This window comes from Numida meleagris, chromosome 2 (genome assembly GCF_002078875.1).
Source record: "Numida meleagris isolate 19003 breed g44 Domestic line chromosome 2, NumMel1.0, whole genome shotgun sequence".
NCBI classification, from domain to species: domain Eukaryota; kingdom Metazoa; phylum Chordata; class Aves; order Galliformes; family Numididae; genus Numida; species Numida meleagris.
Genome location: NC_034410.1, coordinates 46,857,211 through 46,879,423, shown reverse-complemented (window position 1 = coordinate 46,879,423; position 22,213 = coordinate 46,857,211). Strand labels below are relative to the sequence as shown.

The window sequence follows — 22,213 nt, the reverse complement described above, 5'->3', positions numbered from 1 at the left end:
TGGCCCGTCAGGACTGTTTCCAGAAAGGCAGGAGAAGGAACAAGGCAAAGACGACGACCAAAGACTCTTTAACAATAAAATGGCAAACAGAAATAACGGCAATGAGCGTCTCCTGTCCTTTCTGGTAGTTGGGTTCTGCCCTGGGCCTCCCGCGTCCCCTCCCGCTGTCCCCAGCGGGAACGACTTTGCCCCGCGAGGTGAGGCGCAGCCCGGACCTCAGGGTTGGGGAGGGGCCCGGGCACACGGCAGCCCCGGGCAGGGTGCGGGCAGGGCCTTGCCTCGGCCTTTGCCGGGCACAGAAGTCTTCGTGGTGAGCGGCTGGGCCCGGCCCGGCCCGGCCCCATGAGGCGGTCCGTGCGGCCCGGAGAGCGCGGGGGGCGGCGCGGCGCGGCCCTAGGCCCGGCCGTGGGGTGCGGATCCGCGCGTCGTTGGCCCGCGGTGGGCGGCGGTTGTGAGCGCTGCCTGACAGGAACTGCTCGGGCCGCCCGGAGGTACCACCGAGCGCCGTGCCGTGCGGGGCCGCACTCTTGCAGGAGTACGCCGGGCAACACGAACCACGCAAGCCCTAACGGCGGCCGCCACAACCCCCACAGCCGCACCATCGCACGGGGAGCCGCTAGGGGGCGGGAGAGCAGGGCAGTTCGTTGCCGGATTGGATAGCGCTTCTGTCAATCCCAGCCTCCCGCCCGCCCGGCTCGCCGTGGACAGCCAATGCTTGGCGCACTCCCGGCGCATGCGTCGTCGGTGAGGGCGCTGAAATTCAAATCCACGGAGCGGTTGGGGTGGTGGTTTTTGCCATTCCTGTAGCGACGTGAGGGAGCGACCGGAGTGGCAGTGATGGACCCGTTCACCGAGGTGGGAACCCGGCCCCGCGCCGCGAGCTTTAGTCCTTTGGGCCTGTGGCGGGGTGGGGGCGAGGTGCCGGGGCGGAAGTTGGGGTGGGTCCGCGGGGAGCCGGGCTGCGTTACGGCTTCTCTCAGTCCTTCCTAAGGGCTGCCTGCGGCCCCCGGTTCCCTTCCGCCTTATTGCGGGATGCATGCTATTATAGAGGGCCTAGTCTCGCTCGTGACCGTACTCCTCATGTTGCAGCCGCCCCGACGCTCGTGGGGCCTCTGGTCTCTTCCAGGAGAGGACAGAGGGGTTGTTAACGCAGGAGTTGGTGGAAGGGAGGCCCTATTCCAAGCTGGGCGCATTCTTTAGTGCATTGCCCAGCACTTCGGTGTTTGCTTTTCACGTGTTTGTAACAGATAAGGTTTTCCAGTGAAGCAGGTGGGGTGATAGAAGCTGATGGCAGCGGTACTGATACATCGTGTCTGGCTAAGCAAAGGGTGGGCTGAAGTCTTCCCCACAGCAGTGACCACCTAATGAAAAACACATCCTCTTTGACACGAATGCCTTTCGTGGTTAGTCACTTTCATTTGCAGACGCTGTTCCTCTTTTTTTAAAAAAGTCAGTTGGAGACCATTATGTGTTTGTTTTTTCTTTTAAGGGGGCGAAATTGTAATGACACAAATAGAATCGGTTGACTTGAATCTGTTTGAGGGTTGAAGACTTCTTAAGGATGCTGCGCTGTACTCTGCTTTTATGTGAGACAGATATAAAGCCGTAGAGCTGTCTTATAATGGCTTTCAGAAATAACATAATAAAAATTAATGTTCTTGAATACATACAGAATTACAGAACGGTAGGAGTTGGAACGGGCCTCTGGAGATCATCGGGTCCAACCCCCTGCAAAGCAGGTTCCTTACAGTAGGTTGCACAGATAGGTGTCCAGATGAGTCTTGAATATCTTGGAAGAAGGAGACTCCACAACCTCTGTCACCCATACTTTAAAGAAGTTCTTCCACATATTTGTGTAAAACTTCCTATGTTCCAGTTCTTGGCCATTGCTCCTTCTGTCGCTACGCATCACTGGAAAGAGTCTGGCTTCGTCCAATTGCATCTTGCACTATTAGATATTTATGAACATTGATCAGATTCCCTCTCAGTCTTCTCTCAGCTGAACAGACCCAGGTCTCTCTGCCTTTCCTCATAATGGAGATGGCTCCAAGCCCTTTATCATCTTTGTTGCTCACTGCTGGACTCTTTCTTGAACTGGGGAGCTCACAACTGGACACAGTATTCCAGATGTGGCTTTATCGGGGCAGAGTAGAGGAAGTGGATCACCTGCTTTGACCTGCTGACCATTCTCTCTTTAATGCATGCCCTGTTTAATCAAAGCCTGAATTAATTAAAAAAAAGTCACAAACCTAATGATAGGTCTTTATCCAGTACGTAGTTTTAACAGGGAGGAGAGAATAATCTATACTTCAAGTAGGCATCCTGTAAATAAATCAGGTGCCCATAGCAGGGGAGGATTGCAAGATCCAACTTAAAGAAATCACATGTAAGATATTGATTTGCATGTGCCAAGGCAGATTAATGCTACTCCCATGTAAGGCTTGCGAAGTGTAAACATCTAAAAACTCCTTCCTTACTTGGTAGTGGGTGACATGATGAGACTAGTCTTAAATAAACTGCAAGTCCAGAATACTGGATCGAGTTTAAAATGGTTTTGCATGCTGGGAAATATTCCAACCTCAACACACCCTTTGTATAGTTAACTGATTTTGAAAAGCTGTGACCAACTCAGAGGCCACTCCTTAGTGTAAACTTCATTGAAGTATTTGCTGGTGTTGCAGAGTGCCTGAGAGGTATTGCTTTGCCAGGAATGCTTATGCTGTGGAGGACGTTCCCCTGCTGTATGAAAATCAGACCAGTGTTAGTGCATCAGAATTTTAGTTTGATAACTTTCCTCAAAAAGGGCTTTTTGTAAAGGAACCTTTATTATCGCCTGCTATGAAGTATTTATGTCCTAATTTTTATTTATTTTAAATTATTAGTTTAACTATTTTCAGATAATCTTTATCAATAACTGTTCTGTTGCTTGCAGGGAACTGGTGAGGCACTGTAAGTGTTGCTTAGGTAAAGCAGCATCAATTCAAGCGTAACCTGGCCAAAGCTGTTTGCTGATCACTTGACTTTAGAATAAAAACATTTTGTCTCAATTAATTCAAATATTGTTGCAAGATTCAGTGCAGTGCTTTCAAATGAAGCAGTTCTAAAATAATGTTTCTTTTGATTAATTTTACAAGCAAAATCTAATAACCTGTGTATCAGCGGAACTGTTAATATGGTGCTTTGAGGAGATGGTGGATTCTTTTTTAGGATCACAGTGAGCGCACTCATGGCTCTTAGTTGGTAGTTGATTGTGTAATTCACTTTCTTGCATTAAAGCCTTTATTTGGTAGTACTGAGCATAGTCTAGGTTATTTGTATTTTGAAATACTTATTAACACTTGTAGAGCTGAGTATTGTTTCCTAGGGTGGCAGATGACCAAAGAGAAGTGACACAGTTACTCAGAGAAAGATTTGCATACGTGAAATTTGAAGTTGGGTGTTCTTTCCGTATCACAGAAACTTGCACTCTCTGCAACATTCTGCTAGTAAAGCAGGGTAGTAGCAACAAGTCCTTGTAATCACACATGGACCTATGTGTCTTCTCTAAGACTGCTAAATATGGCTTCTTGGTGTACCTTAACACGTGCTGCTTTTAAAGCAAGACTGTGCATCAACATTTAAAGCGGGAAGCTGTTCTCTGATTTTAAAATGTGCTCTTGCAACACAGGCCGTGATGCTCTGATTACAACTTAGTTGTTTTCAGATTCCTAGATAAAATGAAATAGACATGTCCTTCTCTGAAATGTTGGCTGTTACTGGAATGTGTGGAGAATATACTATTAGTATTGAACACCCTTATGATGAACTTAAAAGTAAGCCTCAAGTTCTGGTAGCTGGCTGACTCATCGTGTGGAACAGCAGAGTTTGAATTATGGCGTTTGCATGGAAAATTTGAGATGCAAAAGGCCAATAGGAGTTGGAGCTCAACAACAGAGGCGTGCATTCCTGTGAAATGACATCCTATTTGTAACAACTGAAGCTCCGTTTTACTGGACTAACAAAACAGAAAGGAATGTGACTGAGTTTGAATAGAACTGTAGGAAAATTGTCTTAGATGATGCACTCGAATTTGCGCAAGAGAAGTTATACAAATTAACTTAATATACACATTTTAACTTCTGTGTATTTTATCTGTGCGCTTTATAGCTCTGCCTTTTGGGGGTTGGAATAAGGAAACTAGCTTGTGGACACAACTGGGATGTAACTCACAGAGAAGGCATTTCAGGCACTTCATGTGTCCCTTCTAATAATATTTTTCCCCTTAACTTCTCTTCCATGGAAGTTAGAGAAGCCACATTTATACTTCGGCAGGGAATTGTTGGGACTGACATTCCATTTGTCCTGTGTTGCCCTACAAAGAAACATTGTTTGAGACTTCAGCCTTAGACAGTTAAAAATGTGAAATGTGTATTTAATTGCTATGTGACAGGACAGATAATGGCTGGCACAGTTCTCACAATAATTTATGTGGTACCAAACAAGTGCAGTTTATATGCTTCCCTTTAGAGGTCATTAGTTCAATCACAATTTCTTGTTTCAAAGTGCCTTAAAACATTGATCAAAGTAATAATTAGGTGTTCTAGGTCAAACTGTAATCTTGATTTATGAACGCAGCATTAAAAAAATGCTATTTCAAACTTGGATGCTATTAAGAATCACTCTCTACTAGTGTAGAACGTTCACTGAAACAGCTGTTTCATGTGCAATGTGATTATACAATTCAAATTCCCAAAAGTTAGGGAATGAAAGAACTTAATAAAGAAAGGTTAATTGATACCTCTTTACTTGTTTTTTTTCCTGTACAAGATACTGATAAATCATCTGTGTATTCAGACAATTAAGACATCAGTTCCTCACAACTTAGTCTTGTGGAACAGGAGTTTGCCTTTGGCTTTGGTGCTGCGGTAGCTACTTTTTTTGTACTTTAACAACATGAATTTGATTTGTTATCACTTCTTATGAATGCTTTGGAATTGCTAATTTATTTATTTTTTATTGAAATGTTAGTGACAGTTGGGTGTCTTGAACAACAGGTCAAGAGTCCACTAGTCAGACTTGGTAACTTAATACTATCGTGTGGTGATTCAGGGAAGAAATATTAATTTCAAATGTTTCTGAATACTTCAGGCTCTACAGAATAGAGCTCTATAGAATTCTTTTTTTTTGGCATTGCTTATGTCTCTCTAGTGTGATTTTTTTTTTTCTTTGAAAGCCAAGCTAATGACTAGAACTTTGTCATCTATTGGGTAGCTTCATCTGTTGTTTAATGTAAAAGTAGATGTCTCAAACTTTACTGTTCCGGTAACTTTCATGAACATCTGTGTCTAGGTGATAAGACTTGAATCAGTGCCCCTGTGAGAGAAATGCTGGATACTGTTATCTGTCCAGTAGACAAAACGATCTTCAGATAGCCTGCAAACGTGAGCTAACCAGCCAGCTAGCAAGAAGGTAGCTTGGAATTTGCTGCAGTGCAGAGCTATCTTTTATCTAACTTCTGGAAAATAGGAGAAGCTGTGCGTATTGTGAAGGTGAAATAGAAGTATGGTGTTCAGGAGTTACTGCAGTGAGAGAAAGGAGGAAGACAGGAAAGCCATATTGATGATGGCCTAGAAAACATGTTTTTCCTGTTTTCAGGAGGAGGAGGGGATAACCAATCAGAAAAATCAAGCTTTAAATCTTTCCGTAGCATTACATTACAGTAGGTCAGTTAGCAACATCTGAGAGACACATTATCTTAGTGTGGTCATCATGGTATGTTTCTGGTATTGTGGCTTTTGGTACATGTTCATTACAGTAAGACTTCCGATATTTTTATATCGGACTATTACTAGTTAACACACTGAAGTGTATAGTAACACATGATTTATGGACTACTCAGAAACTACTTGAACGGACCCGTGCCAGGCGGGAGAACCTGCAGAAGAAAATGGCTGAGCGGCCGACCATGGGAGCAAGACTTGCAGCGCAGACCAAGAGGGTCAGAGAGCCTTTGTTAGAGACTGGTAACCAGACATCTCTTCCTGATAAAGAAGGTATCCTACAAAATGTTGTTTTTTTTTCTATTGTTGTTTTGATGGCAAGTGAAAACCTCTCAGGTGTTTATCCTGAAGTAAACAACAGTGGGTGCAGTTACCCAGTCCACTACGTCTGGATATGGTTAGTGTTTACCTTTATCTGAGAGCAGATACTCTTAATGATTTGTAAGCTATTTAAAGATGATTGTATGCCAAATATAGTGTCTTGTAATTGGTAGAATTTGAGAAGGGTGGGTTATTCATACATCATAAGTTTACACTGCAGTTTTGTACTGTCTCTGAGTATGTTTGAGATTGTTGGAATACTAATTTGCTTGAATATTTTGACCTGCACAGTGAAACCTAGTACCAAACCATCACCATCAAAGAGACGTTGCTCCAATAATGTAGAGACTCAGGCTTCCAGTATAGAGAACACACAACCTGCTCCTTCGAGTTCCACAAGCCACCGTTCTCCTGTGAATAGTTCAGAGTTGCATGGAACTGCATGTAACAAGGTTTCACCGGCTCAACCTCTTGAGAAAGGAATAACAAGCACCAAGTCAGAAACTCCAGCAACCCTTTCAGTCAAAACACGTATGCAGAAACTGGCAGAACAGCGACGCTGCTGGGATAGTGAGGGTGTGTTTTAATTGCTGAATAATATTGCTGCTTTTCAGTGCTTACATTAATGACAGCGTGTGCTAGCTGACAATTTTTTTGTGAGACGATGCTTTTTTTTTTTACAGAAGTTTTGTAGACAGCACTGGAGGTGGCCTAAAATGATTAAACTGTTGACTGTAAGAGAATGTTATGCGGCTTTTAATGTGAAGCCTTGCTCATCACAACAGTGATGTCAACCTAGTAAGCTGCTTGGTTAAGAATGTGTTGCCTTTGCAACAAGCTTTCATTTAATTTGATCGGACTGTGCCTTCAGAGCACCTAACTGTTGATAAACTCACCATAGAGCAGCAGTCAAACATATCTCAGTGTATTTTATTAAGAAGATTGTGTTCTCTTTTCCAGATCCCTCTGAATGTGCTCCTCTGTCTCCCCTCCTGTCAAAAGACCTGTCTGTTTCTCCACCTAAGCGGGCAACTAATGATCTGGCAAGTGGTACTCCTATTGGGAGAAGGGGCCGTTTAGCTAACCTTGCTGCTACAATTGGCTCCTGGGAAGATGACCTAAGTCATCCATCTGCAAAGCAAAACAATGCACAAGAACAGCCTGGCACTACTTGTTTATCCAAATTGTCCACTACAAGTGGAGCATCTGCTAGAATCAATAGTAGCAGTGTAAAGCAGGAAGCTGCATCCTGTTCTCAAAGGCTTGTTGAGGCTTCTATTAATAAACCAGCAAACTCAAAGATAGCGGTGAGTGTCTGATTAGTTGCTGATTAAGGACTGATTTGAGTATTGGGGGGAGAAGTGTTAACTCCTACCAATTTAATAATCTGAATGTTGATAACAAATTTAAATATTTAGTGCGAGTAATCTTAGTTGATTTACTATTTTTGTTTAATAACAACTCACGTGTTCTTTTTTTTAAGTAGCAGACCTGAAACAGTTTAGAATTCCTTGAGACTTGAAGCTGAATGTACATATAAGTCTTGTAAACGCTGATGTTGAAGTGACTGATTACTGTCTTTTGATTATTGGAAGGGGATTCCTTAAAGTGACAACCCTTCTGGATTTTACTCTTCAACATCATATAATCAGCTGACTGAAACTCTGAATATTAACACTGAATAAAAATAGAATCAGAATGCTGAAATCATTAGTACCAAATGCTTATTGTACCATTTATGCTACTTATAAAATGACAATAATTTGTGTGCCCTATCTTGTTTGGGGAAATGTTGGAAGCACCGGAGGTAACTGACAAAAGCACCTTGAATCCAATACTGAAACAGTTTGAAACACTGGATCAAGATGCTATAAATAGCTTATAACGATGGTTGTCAGTTCTTTCTGTTTTGGTGGAATGTGTTTTATAGTATGTTCTGCAGAATGTTTTTTTCCTCTTCAGAGTATGACTAACACTGTACAGTCTCAGTTTAACACTATCCCTTTTTCCCTTCTTAAGGATCCAAACAATTTTATAACACAATCCTCAAGCAGTACTGCTCCCACTTCTAAGGAATCTGAAGTACGACAACAACTAACAGAGGATCCTTGCAGCCCTCAGAAAACTCAGAAACACACGCAGGTAGTACAATCAACTTTGTCTCAGCCGGTTCAGTCCAAAGAAGAGACACATGTGCAACCTGAACCTAAGGATAAACCCACAACACCAGGTAAGCTGTTTTTCTGCTTCACTGAGTTCAAAGAATTGTCATTCAAATCACCTATGTTGAAAAGTATGTGCTAGTTAAGAAGTTATGGTAACATATTGCATAATACATATTTCTTGCTCTAACACTGAAGAAGTCTGTGATAATTGCAAGTTGTATGGCTTTCATACTTTGCAAGAGTATTTTTGAATGTATTTTTAATAACTCCTGAGAGCAAAAGCAATCTAACAATTCTCTGTCTAAAAAGGATGCTGTTAATATCAGTTGATGACAGGCTATTGAAAGCATATTTCAAACTGTTGGCTAAGATATATATCTAATAGATATGAAGTAAAAAAAAAAAGAGCCTGAATATCCAAAAGAAGTGCTTCCAATCTTGAAGACATTGTAGATGCATAGTGTCCTTCCTTTTAATGATAAAGGAAAGTGGATTCTAAACAGTGTGTCTCCCTTGTGTACTAGAATGCTCATTTAGATGAAAGATGCAAGTGAGAAGTGTTTAAAAAGCAAACCAGTTGGAATAATTATCAGGATCACGTGTGGTCTTTGTAAAGAGGAGGACATCTGTTTGCTCTGATTTGCTGCTTTAGTATCTTCAGTGTTTTGTTACAGCAGTGATTTGCGCTTCAGGTTAAGTTTGTATAAAGTATAACGGTAAGTTGTGAAGGAGGCATCTGAATTGTTTCATTGAGAACCTTCAGTGAGATCTGAAATTGCAGTGTAATTTTTCTGTTTGAGAGCTTATTTCAAAGCAAAATAATTGTTCTTGTAGGGGGATCGGGAATTAAGCCCTTCCTGGAACGTTTTGGAGAGCGCTGTCAAGAGAATAGTGCACGGAGTCCTTCTACGAATACTCCGGGGCACAGAACACCTATCGTCACCCCAAATACAAGGACAATCCAGGAAAAGCTTTTCAAACAAAATGAAAATTCCTCTACTGCCACTTTAGCGCTTCAGCTTAAGCAGGTATGACTTGCTAAATTCATAGCTTGTTTATAAGCTCAGTGAAGATTCTTACTGTTCTTTCCCTGCCTGATAAGTTTGCAATGTCTTGACATCTTAAAGTTGTCAGCTCTTCTCCTATTCCCCTTTATTTGCATAGGAACGTGAACGAGAGCTTGCATGCATTCGTGGCCGATTTGATAGGGGCAATCTGTGGAGCACAGAGAGAAGTGAAAGTTCTAAGAGAAAACTTCCAGAAGCTAAAATGGTAATATGTTAGCTGTGTGCGTCAAAGGATGTGTGAATTGCTTTAACTCGTTCTGGATGTGGGTGTTCTCATCTTTTATCTATGTTGTGTGAAGATCTAAGGCTTTTAAATACCCAAGCTACGCAATACTGCCTCTCAAGTAGCTTGTATGATTATTGATGAAGTATTGGATTCTTTTTTTCTGCAGAATCAGTTACAAATGATACTGACTTGAGCTGATTGATTTCATTTTTGATAATGGACATTGTGCTACTTCACGTATTCTTATGTAAGAAATAAGTATGCTTATTTCTTATGTATGAATATTCTTTCTCCCTCCCAATCCCCCTGCCAACTTCTAAAAGCTCGTCATACAGCCATTTTAACTTGGTACTTCAGCTGATGTTCTTCATAAATAGAATCTTTCTTCATATTGGATAGGTAGCTAATTTTTGTTAGTCCCTTTGAACATTCCAACCTGAATGTACTATATTTTTGGTTTTAACAGGATGGCCCATCTCAAGGTAGTCCAAAACGTTCTCCTCGTTCAGATACTACTACTTCTGGATCAGCAGAAGACATCCCAGGTGACAGGCCAGCAGAGTCTCCCAGTGTAGAATCTTCAGGTGAGAATTTGTTTTTTGCCTGTGGCTAATAGTAGACTGTAGCACTGCCCTTAGAATTCTAAGTGGACAAAGAGGCTAGTAGCACTCCAGTATGGAACTGGACCTCAGTACAACCTCGCTTTTTGCTGATTTAAGTTTTTTCATGTAACGCTGCTGCTGGAAGTATTGTCGGGGCAGATTGGTAAACCTACTGAGAAACGAAGGCAATGTTTTGTATCTTCATGTATGCTGAGTGTAGAGTGAGTGTATGAAAAGGATCAGCTACAGATTTCATTCATACTGTATGTGAGTTTACCAAATTTGCACAAACACTTCCCTTGTCAGTATCCCCTTGTATTAATTCTTATAGTAGGGGATGTGAAACGAATTGTTATGCTTGTGACATCCTACCTAATATTCAGGGAGTGGAAGAGCCTTCAATTCTCTGGAAGCAGAGTGAATTTTGTTAAATGTTCCTTTATATACTTCACAGGCAAACAGACTTTTGAATGTGCTGCTACAAATGCAGGATGATATGCTTCTCTTAGATTGGGCATGGATGTTGTGTTTTCTGTTTAATTCCACTTTTTGCTCAAGTGGCTCCACTCTGCAGTGTTCTTGTAAATTGTCAGCTATATTAGCAATCTTCCAAAACGCAATGCTAAGAAAAAAGTAAACAAATGGGTACAGAATATCTTCATTAACTCTTTCTTTTTAATAAAATTCTTAGATGCTTCTAAATGTGAAGAGACTGATAAATCCAGTTCTCTGACAGTCCTTCGGCCAAAGAGCCCTGTAGAAGCGGTGCCTGTGTCAAAACTTGAACAACTTGCTGAGAAACCAAATGGTTTGTATTAATTAGATGTATTTTATTGTGCTTAGCTATCTCTTCCCACTTGTCCAGCAGTGTTAATAGCCTTGAAAACCAAATAATGAATTCACTGTACATCTGCTGACACTCATGTTTGCTTTGTAATCAGATTTGTATAAAAAGAATCAGGAAGCTTTTTATCATAAAATACTCTCAGTGTTAAGTCTTCAAGAAATATTAAAACTGATACTAAACTTTATTGGGAAAGGAGAGAAATGACTGCACTGTGGGAGACTGCAGTTTCAGACTTGCATAAGTTGAAATGTTGAAACTTGTCTAACACATGCCTCTTTGTATTGCCTCTCTGTATGACTTATGCAGTACATGAGATGAAAGTATATTAAAATAAGGATGGAAGTATACTTCAGGGTTCTAACGTGCCTGATTATAATAAGCACTTTTTAATCAATGTTACTTGGAAAGCAAAAGTGGCTGGCTTGTCTGTCAACTCTTCAGTCTCATTGTGTAAACTAACATTTAGTTTAGATGCTACTAATATTTTTAAAACATCACCTTTCAGAAGAAGTACGTGAAGTCGAAATAAGGGCTGGTGATGAAATGAATAGCTCAAAAGTGATAAATGAAATTTTTGAAATTCTTCAAGAGGATGGTCCAGACATAGAAAAGCTGAAGAAGGAAATGAGCATGAGCCTAGAAGGTGAAAGTGATGATGATGAGCAGGAAGAGTCACTAAATATTTCATCAATGTCTCTGTTAACCCCTCTAGTGGAATCTGTTGGTCCAGAGGTGAGAGCTCTTGGGAGATGGGGAAGGACAACTTTACCATAGAAGGTTGTCATTTGTTTGTGAACAGTGATATTTTAGTGTATTGTGATACCTGGTCAAATACTGACGTTACAAATAACATTTTGCTAATGAGGACTTAATGAGGTAAAGTTCTTGAAGTTTTTTTTGCCTCTGGAAATAACACGGCATATCAGATGCTATATTAAACAAGTTTCTGCAATATCAAATTTTAATATATAGATCTATTACTTGCACTGGACTTGCTGTTGTGTATGTGTGTTTGATGAAGCAGTTACTTGTGAAAACCTTAAGTAATTATTTAACTGTACAGGTTTGAAAACTAAGAGTGAAATATTCTGAAAGTTCAATGATCTGTTGGCATCTTTAAAAATAAACAAATAGCTTGCTCCATGGTCTAGAAAATGTTTGTAAACAGTCCGCTAAATAATATTCAGCTCCCTCTGGACTTACTGCTTATATGTAATCACAGAAGAAGTAAAGATAAGAGGAAATGTATTTCAAACATCTGTCTGTGTCACTCATGATACAATATCATCTTCTTGCCAGGTTTTTGTTACTCCTTGTAAGTCAGTTGGTGAGGATAGCAGTGTCAGTGATGTGAGTCAAAAGTCTGATAAGTTCCAAAGGACTAAAATGCCCAGGGAAGAATCTGGAGACAGTATGAGCTCTCTGTCAGAAGATCGCAGCCTCCCATATAGGTAATAAACTCAAAGATTGTCTTAAGTGCACAAGCTAAGAATGTGTCATGGCTCTTTTTAACTCTTCTAAAGAATTGTACTGCTTAAACTGCAAAAGAAGCTTTTATTGAAGCTGTCAGCCTTTACCAAAGGCTGCCTCTGTGTAGTCTTCATGTTGTCTAAACTTAAATGTATTGAAGAGTGCTTTTACTTTAAAGTCAAGCTGGAAAGCATTAATGACTTGATATACATATGTATGAATAAGTGTGTAAATAAGTAAAGCTTGACATGCATGGAAAACACTTCTAACCCAGTTTCCTGTTTTAAGTGTTGATGCATATAGATCTCAAAGATTTAAGGAAACCGATCGTCCTTCAATAAAGCAAGTCATCGTTCGCAAAGAAGATGTTGCTTCCAAACTAGAAATGAAAAAGAATGGTCCATGTGATCAAGTCAATATCAAAAAGAAAATGCAGGTATCTAATATACTTCTAAATATAGTTTTCCTGACTTATTACTTCTATGCCTAATTCACCCTGCAAATGACCACATATTAACATACTACTTAAGTTGATTTTGCAGTTCTAACAAGCATTTAATAGTATGTAATAGTACAGTGTGACTTGAGCTAATACATCTAATTGGGTCATGCTATAACTGTCTGGAGAACACAAGGTGTTGCTTTGAATAGGATATGGGGAGTTCTGTTTCATTTCTGACACTGAATTAGACAGGATTCACAAAGACACTTTCAGTAAGCAACATTCTGATCTTTTCTGGTGCCTCATCATTTATACTGCTGAATTTCTGGTTAGCTGCTGCTTCCAGTGGTGAAGAGAAGGCTAGACTGGATATGGAGCATGCAAACACTGAAGTCATTCACTCCCTATCATATTTAAATTACCTTTGAGGCAGAAAAAGTTGTGCTGGAGTACTCTGTTGCAGAGATAAGATTGAACTGCAAGATTTCTTGTAGTTTACTGTCTAAATTACTGCTTTTTTCTGTAGCACAGCCAGAAACATTAGTCTCAAGGTGTTCAGTTTCATTTTCTTGAATGTAACAGCAAAACTGTATTTTTGCTTATTATTTCTGCTGGTTTATGCTAGGAGCTGAATAATGAGATCAACATGCAGCAGACAGTGATTTACCAAGCCAGCCAAGCTCTGAACTGCTGTTTTGATGAGGAACATGGAAAAGGGTCACAAGAGGAAGCAGAAGCAGAGAGACTACTTCTCCTTGCAAGTAAGTTTTTAGATTCAAGTCCAATTCTTTACAGCAAGAACACTTTTTAAAGAGTTGTGTGATATGCTCCTGCAATTAATTTATGGTATTACTTTGTACCTGCCTATTTACAGTTCTTCCTTTCGGAAAACACGAGAAGATAACATCTATTCTGTTTTGCTTTCTCCTGTAGGCAGGAGAACTTCTTTGGTACCTCTCATCCCAGATATTCCTACTGTCCTGGAAGTTGATTAATGCTTCTCTTGCATTTTTACATACCTATGGCAAAAAATAAAACACTAAACAAACCAGAACCAACCAAACCCAAAACAAGACAACTCACAGCATCTCAGTGCTCACGTTTAGTACTTTTTTTGCCTAATTACAACTATAATTCATTAATTTCTCTACACAGCTGAGAAGAGAACTGCTTTATTGGAAGAACTAAATAAACTGAAGAGTGAGGGACCTCTTATTAGAAGAAATAAAGTTGCTTCAACATCTTCTGAGTTTACTCCATCCAGGGGATCTGTTTCTATTTCAGAAATGCGTCTACCTCTAAAAGCAGATTTTGTTTGTGGTACAGTTCAAAAACCAGGTAAAATTAGCAACTAAAAATTATCCCCCCTCCCTTGCTGTCTTGCTATTCTCCCTCCCTCACTAGATACACTTGTAGTTTAGTTTTCTCCTTGTTGGCTTTCTTGTCCTCTATGTTGCTGTTTCCCTGGTCTTTTTTAGCAGCATCCTTTTCTTACTTGTGATATTCAAGAAACTTGTATGACTTTCCAAGGCCAATCTTAAAATAAGATATTTCCGTGGTTCTCTGTAACTTATTGGGAAGGAAGTAAAATTTTGTCTCGGATCTATCTTCCTGTCTTGGACTCTTCTTGTGGATGCAAGTCTACTAATAAATATCATTATGTAAATTCTGACTTCAGTGGCTTTCTGAAATGGTAATTGCATCACTTCCTTTTTCTTAGTCCTGTTAACACCTCAAAATCCTACATGTATAATGCATCTATTAAGCTGTCATATTTAAATCATTAAAGCATTAATGTTGAGTAGTTTCCCTTGCTTTAGAACAGTATCTGGAAATATCTCTTTGTAGGTCTAGAGACTTAGTCAGGAACATAGTAAGTTCCTTTCTCAAAGGATTGTTCGCAGGAATCTGCAAGTCCACAATAACCAATGCTATTTTTAAATATTGTCACAAAATTTCATTGTAGCTGGATAACTCTGACAGATTCTTCTTTCTTACCTCACTGAAATATAAGGTATATAAGTCACTGAACAATTCTTGTTTAATATCTGCTCCAAAACTACTATTAGTGAATGCATGTGTAACCTTTCTTATTTTCTTTTTTAACTGTCCTACGAAATGTAAATTAAGTTTTAATATCTTCAACTGTATATTAGGAAGGACATAAAATGTTTATGTAGCCGAGGACATGAATGGAAACACCTGACATAATTGAATCTCTTGATGTGTTGTAGTTCTGGTTGTATGAGAGAGATTCATGTAAACAGATTTCTGTTCATAGGAAAGCTTATTTAATGGTTACAAAAATACTTAGTCAGCAGTTCCTGTAACCGAATTGTCTAAAGAAACAACTGAATGCTCCTTGTCATAGAAAATATGTTCTGGAAGTGCACCATTTGCTATATACTGTGCACCAGAACAAACTCTATAAATCACTTATTTATGAAGAAAACATCAAATATAACAGCTGCAAATCAATGCTTATTGGACTCTAGGCCAACTGCTCTGAAGGCTGTGACTTGTCCTCTACTATAGAGCAACTAAACTTTTGTTTTAACATAATATAATGTTATGCATTGCTTTGGTTTTACTGCTCATCACTTTGCTGCAGATGGTCTAAACCTTCAAATATCTGATGTTATTGAAATGTGCTCTTGTGGTGGTGGTCTTTCTCCCTGTTACATGAAAAGTCAGGGAAATAAGCTGCCTCGATATCAATTCATTGTAGGATGGGAGGGGGAAAAAAAGGATGGGCAGTAGCAAAAGCTGATGTATTGTTAAGTTGGTAGGCCTAGAGGATAAGGAACTAAGATTAATTGCTGATTATGAGTTCATCCTCTTTTGTCTCATGCATTGGGTAGTATAGGTCTGGCCTGGAAAGCCCCAGACCCTAATGCACTTGTGATTTCTGTGGAGATGATTCTACTAACGGATACCAGAGGAAAAACATTTGCATTCAGGATAAGTTTGTAAGCAAATCTTTACTAACACAAGTGTTTACATTGGGTGAAACAGAGGCACACTTAATGGCAATGCAGTACTGGAGGACTTTTAGCTACTTGAACAACTCTTGAACAAAAAAAAATGCACATCTGAAATGTATTTACAGAAGCAGCGAACTACTACTATGTGATAATACTGAGATCTGGAGCAGAAAACATGGTTGCAACTCCATTAGCAAGTACTGCCAGCTCCCTGAATGGAGATGCTCTTACTTTTGCTACAACGTTTACTATGTAAGTATAAGTACAAAAAACTGTTTTGGAACTGATTCCATCTCTGATGGTGGAGTGTGTACAAAAACGTTACTGAAAATCTTCATATTAAAATGCCTTATTATGCAAACAAATTTAGCGAGACCTTATTTTAAGATATAGCCAGAATTTACTTTTTAAAAGGGTAACTTGATTTATGCCATAAGCTAACTTGTTGCTTTTTCTATGGCTCTCTCCTGGAATAACTGCAATGACAGACGAATTACCTTCCCTGAGAGTTCTTTTGCAGCAATTAACGCTTCGTATAGCTATTTGTTTTTGGTGTCCTGGAAAAAAAATACTATTGTTAAAACTAAAATTAATTCTCAAACATTAGCTAAGAAGATGCAAGTTCAAATGGAAGTTTTTCAAGTCCAACAGAACTGTAATTTTCACTTAAAGCTAATTACTGAAAAAGCAGTCTCTGTTCCAGAAATGTTTACCAGCAGTGGACTGAGTATGTTCTGAGAAATGGTAGATGTATTCTATCTACCTCCTACCTTCTCTCTACTTTCTTGGAGTTCTAGAAAGCAACTTTAAGTAGTAATGTGCTGAGGTCTTAGGAATAGCAACACTGCTTGCTTGCACTGGGGAGTGCTATTGTAGAAGTGAAAGGATTTCAGACCTCCAGGGACAACCTAAAGTTTACTAATAAGAGATACTAGCTATTGGTAAGCACCATGGCTAAGATTCTTTTGAGTAGAACCTAGGTATTCTTAGTTGTTCCTTGGTGAATTTTAGGGATCAGGAGGAGGGAAGTAGTAATGAGTAACAGCAGAAAACAACAAACAAAACCATCTTTGCTGCAGTCTGTGGCTTAACATGTTTTTCCCACTCATCTCTTTTAGGCATGATGTATCAAATGACTTTGAAGTAAATATAGAAGTCTACAGTTTGGTATGTATTGGTCCCTGTCAAGAGGATACGTAGGGAAGAGTGATGTGTTGTACTTTCTTAATACCTTTTTGCCTTATAGGTGCAGAGAAAAGAAGCTCCAAGCACTGATAAAAAGAAAAAGGCAAATAAATCTAAGGTAAATGGAACACAAAATTTATTGTGTTGTATTTCAAGAGGGTAAACTAAGAATACTGTAGTTCTCAGTGAGAACTAATAGTTTTAAGCAATCTATTGCTTGCTTTTACTCCTCTTGTTCTTTCTTAGAACATCTGCAATAACAGATGGGTTATGCACTCCTGCAGCTATTAGAGGTTTGGACTTGCAGCACTTAAAGTTTAAAATATATTGGGGGACAAAGTGTAGAAGGAGGATTCTAAATTGTTCTACTAAATGCTGTGCTTTTCAAACTTCTATTTAATATATGGTTGCATCTTGTAGTGATTTAGTACTCTCATTCTCTGATTTACACAAAATCAACAAGTCAGTATCCCCTACCCTCCAGTTCTGTTGGTCCTAAAGCTCTACTGATCATCTGTAATACTTTTTTATTCCTAATGTTAAGTAAAAGCAATAGTTACTTATTTTTAAAGCAAATGTTGTTTTAATAATCTCTTGAAAGTAAACATTTAAGCCTGAATAGCATGCACATTTCAAGTGTTTGAGCCTTATTAAGGCTTTGTTAGCCCTGAACAAGCCAGTGGCTTTTTAGAGGTGTTTTTCACTTGCCATTGCAATAATTGGGTGTCCATTGATTGCCCATTTTAGGTCCTATTTCCTCCTTGTAAAGATAACTGGCAGTCTGCAAAAAAGGAGAAACTTGAGCATCTTTCAAAGATGATGGGATAAATTCTTAAATCCCATACCAGAGAATAGAAATAGTGATTTTTTTTAAATCTTTATTGTCATTTTGCATAATGAAAACATACTCCCACTTATCCTCCAATAAAACTAGCTAGAAGTCCACAGTTTTCTTTCCTGTGCTATAGTTTACAGGAACCTTCACTGAATACTAACTATTTTTGTGGCACTTTAAGTTGCTAACACAGGGCTAACGGCATCTAGTACCTGCTTTCATCTTTCAGGCTCAAGAAAAGAAACACAGAATTCTAATTTTTAATATACTGTCTCTTTTTTAAACTTTGGGGCTTTCACCTGAAAATATAGATAATATACAACCAGCAGGACATTGAATGGCTCTATACTTGCGCTTTTATTATCTATTGTTAACAAGTTGTGTTTAATTATTACAGGAGGGAAAAATGTCCACTAAAATTGCTTTTTCAAATGCACACTATGCATTTCAAGCTGTTGCACTGAGTTCAATAAACAAGGACTTACTTAAATAATTTTTAATAGATGCTAGCTCTTGTTATGATACATCTTAAAACATTAATGGTAATGGAATGAACAGGTTACAGTAGCTTGAAATCTAGATGCATTCATTTTCTTGTATTCTTTTGCAGGTTATCACTCCAAAGAGATTATTAACATCTATTACCTCTGTAAGTATGAATGTAATACTGTAACAAGCTCTGCATATAGCAACTTCCAAAGGCCATATTTCAACACGAGTCTGTGTTTGTAAAAGGCTTCTTATGTCCCTCACTTGAAACTATAAACAGTGCAGGTTTCTGTCATCAGCTCAAGAAAGCTGAAGAAATTGGTAACAGCTCTAAACAGATAATGCTGAAAATATAGTTAGTACATGTTTATTTGAATTCATTTTATAGTTGTTTTTAAGTACTTAAAAACTTCAAATCTAGTTTCTCTGTAACCTAGCTTAGTCTTCTGTAGAAATTCTCCAACTATTTTCCCACTAAGCTTTTATGTTTCTCTTTTTCTAGAAAAGCACCCTTCTTACTCCAGGTAAGTAAATTCTAAACATCTTATACCAAAGTGAATAAGCAGCATTACTGTCAGTAGCAAATGTTTTAATAATCTCTTGGAAGAGAGATTATTATGTTTCAATAAATAATACTTGAGATATAATAATTACATGTAATAAAGAGAAAATTATGTCAGCTTGTCAGTTACCATTGGTAAGTGGTATATCTGAGTTATGATTGGTGGAAACTCTCTTTGCAGAAACAAAATTAATATCTAATGCCCATAGTTAAAAAATGCTCCTGAGAGGATGAACTCAAACAAATTTTAAGACTTATATTGTTTTGACATCAGACTAATGTAGAATAAACTTGGAAATTCTTGAATATACAATCAGATTAAGAGATTTTGCTTCTCTGTAGTGTTTTAACAATATATTTGTTTCTGATGCTTGGCAAGAAGGACAACAGCATCTCGGTTTCTCTGACGTCACTGAAATGCATTATACACTTGTCTAACTTTCAAGAGGTACTTAAGATAGCCATAGTATAAACTGCAGCAATAATAAGCTCGTGAGCAAGCTCTGAAATGTCTATGATGCTGCCGATACTAGTCTGATTCCTGTGCCTGAGCTACAGGGCTTGTTTCTGTTGATACAGTGCAAAGAAATAGTTGCTCAAGTTCTGAGGACTGCAGTGTTAGTAGCATTTCAAATCTTTTCTAGTTCCTATTGCAGGTCATAGTGCTTTGTGGTATGCCCTACGCTGCTTTTTTTTCCCCTGAGGCCTCATAAGATGATTTATTTCATCTTCTGTGAACATTTCAAAGCCTTTTACCAAAAGAAGTGAGGAGGAATGAAGTGTACCAAGATTCTGTCTGAATGTATTTCTGGGCTATGCTGCAAAGAGTGCTTCTAGTGTATTAAGTTAGGCACTTCTACAGTAGTAGAGAGAGAGCCTACTTACATCCTAGAGCATCTTGGTTGTGTGTAGTGTTACAGCTTGACTTGAACTTTTCTCCACAGCCATGGCCAGTCCAGGCGGCCCTAATGCTGTACGCACTACTAATTTCATCCTTGTTGGATCCCACAAGCTATCATTGTCTTCTGTAGGACATGCCAAATTCGCATTGGAGAAGGTAATGGAGATCACTGTGTTTGTAAGATAATCACATACCACTAGAAAAAAGAATGAGTCTGAGTTTTACTGTTCCCAGGCAAAATTGCAATTCTAGAAAATCTAGGCAAAAAATTATATGCACATGTGTATATAAACACGTAAGTGATTTTACTGATATTTACTTCAAATGACTAAAACACCATTTTGAAATGCATCAGAAAGAAAGGCACACTGTTCAGATAAGTGTTTTCTTCTCTGTGAGCTCAGTGGATAATGTGGTTATGCAAAGGTAATGGCACCATTTGGTTACTGATTGTAGTCACTGACAAAACTGATGTATACAGCTGGCATCTTTGTGTACACAGACTACATGTTGTTTGTTGCTTTTACTGACTTATGCTATTCAATAGCTTATTACTAAATAGTTAAATAAGGTACTGTGTTTTGTTGATGATGAAGTTAGTTATAAAGTTTTCTGCATTTAAATGACTTTAAAACCTCTGTATGAATACAGATAAGAGTACGAGTTTCCCTTCTTATCCCAACTAAACTAGTAGAAACAAGTAGTATTTTTTGTAATATTTATTACCAAGTTCTGTACTGTCAGCCCTTTGTCCAAATAAAAATTGGCTCTCTCCATTACAAGTTATAAAAACTACATTCTTGCATTCATTGAAACTGTAACCTTGTAACATCTTAAACATTTATTAAAACAGGTTAATGCCAGCAGCTGTCTTAAAACTAGCTTAAATTAATTTACAAGCTACTACAGTTTATGCTGCTACTGAATTGCAACTTTATCTGTCCAATAGCAGTGTCAAAATAATTTTTCTCCTAGACTAACTAACTTATTGCAATGATAGTGGTATTGCAACTAGAGCTTCTGACGAGATGAGATTATAAGAATAGTGGTTTGTGCACAAAAGTATCAGAATAATCTCAATTTGATTTTCAGAAGATTTACCTTCTATGTATAGATCCTGATTCCTTTTCTTGAAACTGAGAACTCATAGTTGAATGGCACTCCTGCTATCTAAGTATTTATGCTGATTTTTCAGCATAAATATTCTTAGCAAGAGCATGCTTAAGTCTTATTTTGCATGTGGCTTAGTCATTGGAAACTCCTTGTTCTGGGAATTATGGGAAACAGCTTTTAATTTATATTTGACGATCTGGATTTGAACCTTCTGAGATTCGTGTTTAGGATGGAACACTGGGCTGGATGAGTAAACTATAGTACAAGCACAATGCTCACAAAGATTTCCAGGAAAAATATGATTTTATTAGATTTTTCCAGGTGCATAACTTCAGCAGTTGTGAATAAGAATCTTTCTTGTTGGATAGCTTTTGTGAAATTACGATCTCTGCAGACCTTCAGTTTTGCCTTGGCCTCTGACTGTAGTAAACATCTGCTTATAAATGTACTCCGTACATTTCTAATATGAAATCAACTGCCAACTCAGTGGGTTATAATTTTCATTCCTGTCATTTTTACATTCATTTCTAAAATTCAGAGTAGAAAGGACAAAAACCTATTCCTGCATAACTGTTCCCCACACCTTCTTTTATTTTTTCAAGGTTTTCTTAAATGCTGACAATGCTGAGCATATTTCTTTTTTCCATAGATGAATTTTGAAGGGGAGGAAAGAGAACTGTTGAGCTATATGTTCCGGGACAAGGTTGCTGTGATTGCTTAGTTTATCACTAAATAGGAGTCTGGCTTCCTAGTGCATGTTGCTTATATGTCCGCCCTCTGATCTTTTGCATGTTCTAAAAATTCTTAGGAGGAAAAAAATGCTTACAAGTAAACATAATGAGATGCTAGGAGCCTTTAAAACCAGAATTCTACTCCTTGTATTGTACAATCCTGAGGATGCTGCTAGGACTCGTTTATTTAAAACATTTTGGGCTTTTTCTTAACTAGTGTGCATCTCATCTTTCTAGATCACTAGGGGGAGGCTTCGAAACAAATTGATGTCTCTTAAAGGCTGCCAGTCAGGAAGTTTAAGCCAATGGAACATAAAATCAGCTGCTCTGCTGATGAGGGGTCATAGAAAAAAACACTAGCAACCTAAATATTGGTTTAACTCAACTTACTGTCATCCTGGGCAGTTCTAATTTTCTTCAGGCTAAATCTTTTTTTTTAAAGAGAACGAAAGTTTTGAAAGTACTCAACGCATCAAAAAGTGAAGTTCTTATCTGTACACAAATTTGCCATTGA

General features: G+C 38.6%; 1 protein-coding gene across 2 annotated transcripts in view; it reads left to right on the top strand.

Moving 5' to 3' along the window:
• ANLN (anillin actin binding protein) overlaps positions 720-22,213 on the top strand; it is a 28,483-nt gene continuing 6,989 nt past the window's right edge. The window contains exons 1-21 of one of the 2 annotated variants that reach the window (XM_021386424.1): positions 720-855; positions 5,879-6,032; positions 6,372-6,656; positions 7,041-7,387; positions 8,100-8,310; positions 9,080-9,273; positions 9,410-9,517; positions 10,005-10,122; positions 10,832-10,948; positions 11,493-11,719; positions 12,287-12,438; positions 12,746-12,893; positions 13,525-13,660; positions 14,055-14,237; positions 16,009-16,135; positions 17,002-17,050; positions 17,130-17,186; positions 18,514-18,552; positions 18,895-18,916; positions 19,899-20,011; positions 21,618-21,671. In XM_021386424.1, coding sequence (XP_021242099.1) covers positions 838-855; positions 5,879-6,032; positions 6,372-6,656; positions 7,041-7,387; positions 8,100-8,310; positions 9,080-9,273; positions 9,410-9,517; positions 10,005-10,122; positions 10,832-10,948; positions 11,493-11,719; positions 12,287-12,438; positions 12,746-12,893; positions 13,525-13,660; positions 14,055-14,237; positions 16,009-16,135; positions 17,002-17,050; positions 17,130-17,186; positions 18,514-18,552; positions 18,895-18,916; positions 19,899-20,011; positions 21,618-21,671 — 2,859 coding nt within the window. In that variant the 5' untranslated portion in view covers positions 720-837. The remainder of the gene's footprint in view (positions 856-5,878; positions 6,033-6,371; positions 6,657-7,040; positions 7,388-8,099; positions 8,311-9,079; positions 9,274-9,409; positions 9,518-10,004; positions 10,123-10,831; positions 10,949-11,492; positions 11,720-12,286; positions 12,439-12,745; positions 12,894-13,524; positions 13,661-14,054; positions 14,238-16,008; positions 16,136-17,001; positions 17,051-17,129; positions 17,187-18,513; positions 18,553-18,894; positions 18,917-19,898; positions 20,012-21,617; positions 21,672-22,213) is intronic. The other variant, XM_021386425.1, reaches the window with a different exon arrangement.